The sequence below is a fragment of the Trematomus bernacchii genome, unplaced genomic scaffold (assembly GCF_902827165.1).
Source record: "Trematomus bernacchii unplaced genomic scaffold, fTreBer1.1, whole genome shotgun sequence".
Taxonomy (NCBI): domain Eukaryota; kingdom Metazoa; phylum Chordata; class Actinopteri; order Perciformes; family Nototheniidae; genus Trematomus; species Trematomus bernacchii.
This window is the reverse complement of record NW_022987593.1, coordinates 4,300,192-4,307,522: the sequence shown is the minus strand read 5'-3', so window position 1 is coordinate 4,307,522 and position 7,331 is coordinate 4,300,192. Positions and strand designations below refer to the sequence as shown.

Below are 7,331 nucleotides of genomic sequence, written 5' to 3'. Positions count from 1 at the left end.
CTTCGGTCACACGTGATCACAGCAGCGGCCTTCTTCATTGGGGTTATTAGCGGATTGCAAACTAACTTTTAAGGTGCATAACGCCACCTACTGTACAGAGAGTGTAGTGTCATGGCATTATATTATCTCAATACTCATTCTAAAGAAAGATACACAAATGTGGATAGAGAATCAAACCATTCAGCTGTCTTTGTCGTATTTTATTTCTTGCAAGAAAGTTCAGTCAGTCATACAGAGAACATACAGTCTGCAGAGTGAAAGACGAAGGATAGAGTTTGGGTTGCATATTTAACACAGAGAGAGGAGAAAGGGAGGGGTGACGCTTGGTGATAATAAAAGGAGCATTCTGGAAGTTAGGGAGGTAGGGAGGCCATATCAGGAAGTTCTCAGTTCACCTGTGTTGAAGGTCATACACTGTTGGTGCACATAAAGTGTAACTAACAACATTGCAACAAATCTTCTTAATAAGGAATTTTCCCAAGCTTAGCAAAGAAGTGAAATTAGTAAATATAGATAAACATTAGCAAATAAGAATCACACAATGATATTATTGAAGTAAGTAAGTGAGTATAATTTAATTTCAATCTTTATTTCGAACAGATAAAAAAAATAACAAATAAAAAATAACAAATGTGAAAAACAGAATACCGTATTGTTAAAATACAGTATTTATCCACATTCATGATAATATTTATATATTCAACAACAAAAAAAGTCTTCATATTAATAATAATAATAAATCATATGTGTCCGAAAGGGAGCAGGAGGAAGCAAATGCTTATTAATTCCCACCCCTTACTTGATCAATGATTGTCCTTTAAATCATTATGCAAGTTATTCCTACTTACATTTACATTTATACATACATATACAATAATTTCTCATCTTCAATCACCTCTCTTCATTCTCATAGTTTTCCCAAAAAGTGTTTCTGTACATCCTTTTAAACTGAATTATGCTTGTGCTTTGTTTTAACTCCTGCTCCAAACCATTCCATAATGTTTTTCTATTACAATATTACATCCTGTTTCCTAATCATGCTTGTATCAGGCATATATAATCTATCAACTGTTAAACCCATGTGTGCTGGATTGGTGTTGTTTCTCTATATATTAAACTTTGCCTTGTTAGCAGTGGTATAATATAACAAGATACACGTATAGTAAAAGTTAGAATTTCCTGCACCTCCTGTCTTCATTATTTTTATTTTTTATCAGAATCAGAATCGGTTTTATTACCAAGTAGGTTTAAGTATCAGGAATTAAAATATGATTAAACCATCACATATTATAGTAGTGATGCTGAATATATTATTATAATGCATCATAGATATGGTGCATTCATATTTAAAATGTACCTATAGCAATAATTACCTTTATTATTTATGACATGGTTGTTTAGGTCATCATAGACATATATCATAAAAACCAACCAACAGCACATTTTTATGAATTAAAGAAAACTAAAGTTTACATTACGTTTCAACAAATATATTGGTTGGATTCCCTTCAAAGAATAAGTTCAGGGTTAGTCAAAAGCTCAAAAGCAGGTGAGTAGTATAAAAGTAGTTCACCTTTACAGAAAGAGCATTTTTATACATTTGCATTTTAAGAAATAATTTAATGACAAGGCATACATAACAAATAAACACCAAGATACATAAAGTAACTATATAATAATCCACAAATCAGGAAAGGGAAGAAAGATAAAGACAACAAAAATCAACGAAATTGTGAACTTATAAGGTAAAGTTACACATAATGGATCATTAATACTCATACTTAAGTTACATTAATTATCACATCTTACCATCTGGTCATTATAAATGTGTTGTGTTGTATAACTTAACCATTACTACAGAAAGAGCTTTTAATATAAATTCAATTTCTTCTTATTGTTTCGTAAAAGCGTCTAACATGTATTGTACTATTTGTCTTCAGCTGTAGCCTGTTTCGAAAATTACATCGAATCAGTTATCGCGAGAACTTAACAGGGCTATGTGAGACCACGGAGTGAAGTTCCGGTCTCTTTTCCGTGGCGGACCAACGAAGGGCCGGTTTAGCAAGATGAAGGTACAATGTTTCCCTTATTTTAAATCTACGTGGAGACGCTGTTTTGTTGAAATAGTTGTATGTGGTTGTTGCGATGCTAATATACTTTAAATTGGACGTGTTTAATGTAGAAGTGTCGGCTCTGGCACTAAGGATGAGTTTTGATTGTGATTGTGTCAGCGCTGACTATTCTGTCGGGAGTGAGCTGTAGAAACATGGCGGCACACTGAGCGAAATGTGCACCGGCTTCAAGTCCCAGTTTAGAGAAATACCGAGCTTGCAATATTTGACTGCTTACGTTATGCAAGCTTGCTGTGTATTCCGCTTGGTTCATTCATAACGTTAGCGGTTCAACCGAGTGTTTTAATACCTATATTGCCCAGAGGGCTAACGTTAGCTAGCCTACAGAGAAGCTAGTAGGCCTCTACTTCTCTCTTAGCTTCTATTAACGCAGATGCTCTAAAGATAAACAGATTATTTTGTTTGAAAGTGGATTTAAAACCTTAGCCAGGTATCCTATAGTTACTCTTGTCTTGCCTTTAACATCCCTAGCGCAGCTTACGTGGCACCACCTACCTGTTTGAGGACGTATCTGTCACTACCCATGTGGAGCCACTTGTACTAACTTCAACATTTCAACTCTTTTTCCAGCTGAACATCTCGTTCCCCGCTACTGGCTGCCAGAAGCTCATCGAAGTTGATGATGAGCGCAAGCTGAGGACTTTCTATGAGAAGCGTATGGCCACTGAGGTGCCTGCTGACCCCCTGGGAGATGAGTGGAAGGTAAAGTCATGTTTGACCTCTTTGTCAGCACGCCATGTAGCAGAGTTCATACATGTCATTGTTCATGTTAAAGCACACTAGTAAACCATTTCTGACTTACCTATAGTCATTAAGGGGGGACATGTGTTGCTAGAGTAACTGTGAAGCTGCTTTACCAGATGCAACCAGGTCCTGGATCAGTGGATGGTTGAACTGCATTGCTCTCTCAATTTGTCTTGTGTACACTTGTAACAAAAATGAAATCCTGACTAACCTTATAACCATGTCTGATTTGGAAAAAGCATTATTCTCAACTTCTTTGCATTCCCAAGGAAAAATTCCACTCTTTAACGAAGAGTTATTGTATGGGGAAAAACAATATAGTTTTGTTTGACACGTTTTATAACGGTCACAATCCTGAAGGATAATAGACTACAATTATCCATACACTAGGTGGGTTCATTATCTTGTGCAAGGTAACTTGGACATGTAAAAAGGAGGCTTTTCTAATCAAACCACCAAGCCTAAACTTAATAGACAAGCTGTTCTCCCATCTAAGCCACTGTGACTTTTTTCAATAATTGCTTATTTTGAGAAGTTGATTGTTAAAAGACCGTTTACACAACTACTTCTTGAAAGTAAAGCAACTTGGCAGATAATTATTTTAAACAATCAAATTATATTGAGTTCACTGTTACTGATATTATGTTCTGTAAACAATTTTTACTCTTTTAAGACATTGTGGTCAGGTACCCTAAATGGAAACAAATCAGAGACCTAACCACTTGTTTCCTGTACCTCAACAGGGGTATGTGGTGCGCATCAGCGGAGGCAATGACAAGCAGGGCTTCCCAATGAAGCAGGGTGTGCTGACCCACATCCGTGTGCGCCTGCTGCTCAGCAAGGGCCACTCCTGCTACCGTCCCCGCAGGACTGGAGAGCGCAAACGCAAGTCTGTCCGTGGGTGCATCGTTGATGCCAACCTCAGCGTTCTCAACTTGGTCATCGTGAAGAAAGGTAATGTGGAGATGATGGTTTATTGGATTCTGTAACAAACTATTAAAAACTGTTATGTTCATGGCACACTAGTAAACCCTTTCTGACTGACCTATAGTCATTAAGGGGGGACATGTGTTGCTAGAGTAACTGTGAAGCTGCTTTACCAGATGCAACCAGGTCCTGGATCAGTGGATGGTTGAACTGCATTGCTCTCTCAATTTGTCGTGTGCACACTAATATCAGAATAACTCCAAAGCTGCTGTATTCATTTGAAGTTGGGGCAGTTATCTGTTCATGGACAGTTAGCTTGGCACTGAAAAAGCTATGACTAAATTTGAAGTGTTGCTAGTATTTATTTTCATTTAGCTGATTTGGGCTGCAGGCAGCTGTCCCACTTCTCGCTGGGGAGCTAAAGGATCTCTAAATTCTAACTCGCACTCGGCACTAATGTGTATATAGTTTTTTTTTATAACATTTTGTATGCACTTGAAATGTAGGCACTGTAATTTGTAAATCCCTTAGCTTTAAGCCGTTTGACTCATCTCGTGATCTGGTTATTCTCAGGCGAGAAGGACATTCCCGGCCTCACCGACAGCACTGTCCCCCGCCGCCTGGGTCCCAAGAGGGCCAGCAAGATCCGCAAGCTCTTCAACCTGGCCAAGGAGGATGATGTCAGGCAGTATGTTGTGAGGAGACCCCTGACTAAAGAAGGTAATAGTTGAGCTGCTTCTCCCAGTTTTCACACAAGCCTACAAGTGTTGACAAAATGAAGGATTTATTTAGATATGGCTTGGACTTCTGTTGATCATGAGGTCTGTGCCACTAACAAGTTACTTCAAGATGAGATCAAAATTAAGCGTGTGTGTGTGTGTGTGTGTGTGTGTGTGTGTATATGTGTGGCTTCATTTGCAATGCATACTATGTCAAAAATGAAAGCCCTAAAGAAATGGTAAACGCAACTTGCCTTTTAGGGGTTCAATTGGTGATCTTGATTTTTAGGCTGAAAAATGGAACATTTCTAAAGCAGTTTGTTTAAACACAAGGCACTAGTCTAATTTTAAGATGGTAATTTGGTTAATTTATTTAGGGCTTTTAATTGATTGTAAAGCTAAAAATGATAAAATGTCTCTAAACCTATCAATTTTTAACATTATCATGTACAGTGTAAGATGCACACCATTATATTTGAGTACTTTGTTTCTTGCAGTCCTGTATTTGGCTTAGGAGCATTAACAGATGTTTTTTTTTTTTTTACTCACAATTTTAATATTCTATCTAGTCCAACTGGTGAAACTTCGTTTTACAAACCAACCATAAGATGAGGAACTTGTTTATCTTAAGATGTGACGCTTTCTTTGTCAGTACGCCGTGTAGCAGAGTTCATAAAAGTCATTGTTCATGTTAAAGCACACTAGTAAACCATTTCTGACTTACCTATAGTCATTAAGGGGGGACATGTGTTGCTAGAGTAACTGTGAAGCTGCTTTACCAGATGCAACCAGGTCCTGGATCAGTGGATGGTTGAACTGCATTGCTCTCTCAATTTGTCTTGTGTACACTTGTAACAAAAATGAAATCCTGACTAACCTTATAACATGTCTGATTGAAAAAGCATTATTCTCAACTTCTTTGCATTCCCAAGAAAAAAATTCCACTCTTTAACGAAGAGTTATTGTGGGGGGGGAAACATCTAGTTTTGTTTGACACGTTTTATAACAGTCACAATCCTGAAGGATTATAGACTACAATTATCCATACACTAGGTGCTGGGATTGTTATTGGGAGGGTTCATTATCTTGTGCAAGGTCTGCACCATTTTAATATTCTATCTAGTCCAACTGGTGAAACTTCGTTTTACAAACCAACTATAAGATGAGCAACTTGTTTATCTTAAGATTTGACACTTTATTGGTTGTTTTGAGATATTAATGTTACCTGAATTGGGAAGTTGCTTAGTTCCAGAGAAAGGTGTTATGGTTTATAAAAGCGTGTCGGTCCTTGGGAAGCTTTATTCAGACTGTTAAGGCGTCTTACCCTAATTTTGGGCTATATAACAATACAGTTGGTTTTGTAAAGTCTGAACAGGTATCCTTGGCCGTTTGTAATTTTATGTATTAAACCACTTCAGTTGTGGGAGTAAAGATGGCCATTGCACAACCCTCTTTTGACACCTCACCTTTTTTTTTTTAACATTCAACGTTAACCAAACCCCTTCTCTCTGGTAGGCAAGAAGCCCAGGACTAAGGCTCCCAGGATCCAGAGGCTGGTGACGCCCCGTGTGCTGCAGCACAAGCGCCGCCGCATCTCCCTCAAGAGACAGCGCACCACGAAGAACAAGGAGGAGGCCTCCGAGTACGCCAAGCTGCTGGCCAAGAGGATGAAGGTATGGGTTTTTACTCATCTCACTGAATCAGTAGTTTAGATTAATTATTAATACATTAAAAAAAATGTGACCACTAAAATGTCGAGCCGTTGCCAGCATTATAGTTGAAGTAAACGAGGAATACATTTAAATGGTAAAATCTTTAATGTCGGTTGATCCTGTAGTATGGCTTCAGTGTTACTTTTCTTTAGATATGTTGAAACATTTTATTTAAATTTGTCCCCCCTTTTTATTTTCAGGAGGCCAAGGAGAAGCGCCAGGAACAGATCGCCAAGAGGCGCCGCCTTTCTTCTCTGAGAGCATCCACATCCAAGTCGGAGTCCAGCCAAAAGTGAAATCACAAACTCAAATAAAGTCATGTTTTGCTGAAAAATGTGCCTTCCTGGTTTTCCTTTCAGTTCCTGATACCATAGAGGGAAATGTAATGCAGGTTTGCCAGGAAATTAAAGACTATAAATGAAATCACTGCACTATGTTGGGCGATAAAACCTGTACATATATTTGTTGCTATCAAAGAGTTCCCAAAAGCCAAAACACTTTTTGCTGAACTGTTAAGTGGATTTATTTCAGTGATTTGAGTATTTCATTACATTTTGATTAAGCTGATGCTGTTGAACAAAGTAACTTCTGTGAAATCAACCATGCTGATCCAAACAGGCCTGAGGCTTTAATTCATGAAATGATCTCAGCCAGGTGAAACACTTAAAACAAATGCCAGACAGTTGTAACTCACCCAGATGTCTCAAGCTATGAAATGTTGCCCTATGGTTCAGACAAATCCTTCAAGTTTTATTGAAACTTTATGATCAACTGTCACTGCTGTAAGCTCTACTCAGTTTTGACTTGACAATGTGCCTGCCTGAACAGTTTCCAAAATGAAGGAAAATAGCTGGATTAATATAATATTCAATTTATTTTAATATTCAGAAAGACAAAATCAGACAAATGCATAACGGCAGTATAAATCAACGTAGACATCCTTCAGCATTACATAGATTGTTATAGTCATGCGACCTGAGGGACCTCAATCGCCATGCAGTCTCAACTTGAGGGGAAAGCAGAACTATTCCCATGTGAGTTGAGGTCTCAGTGGCATTGAGAAAACTCCTATCCTGGTCAGACTTTTGATATTTGGT

General features: G+C 38.0%; 1 protein-coding gene across 1 annotated transcript; it reads left to right on the top strand.

Annotated features, from left to right (window-relative positions):
• Positions 1–1,978: 1,978 nt before the first annotated feature.
• Positions 1,979–6,568, top strand: rps6 (ribosomal protein S6). Its single transcript, XM_034129843.1, has 6 exons — positions 1,979–2,072; positions 2,703–2,834; positions 3,620–3,830; positions 4,377–4,523; positions 6,038–6,195; positions 6,435–6,568. The coding sequence occupies exons 1-6, from the start codon at positions 2,067–2,069 to the stop codon at positions 6,528–6,530; spliced, it is 750 nt and encodes a 249-aa protein (XP_033985734.1). The 5' UTR covers positions 1,979–2,066; the 3' UTR covers positions 6,531–6,568.
• The last annotated feature ends 763 nt before the right edge of the window (positions 6,569–7,331 follow it).

Coding starts and splice junctions, on each gene's coding strand:
- rps6 (XM_034129843.1), top strand. Junction 4,524..6,037: donor GAGACCCCTGACTAAAGAAG/GTAATAGTTGAG, acceptor TCTCTCTGGTAG/GCAAGAAGCCCAGGACTAAG. Junction 6,196..6,434: donor TGCTGGCCAAGAGGATGAAG/GTATGGGTTTTT, acceptor TTTTATTTTCAG/GAGGCCAAGGAGAAGCGCCA.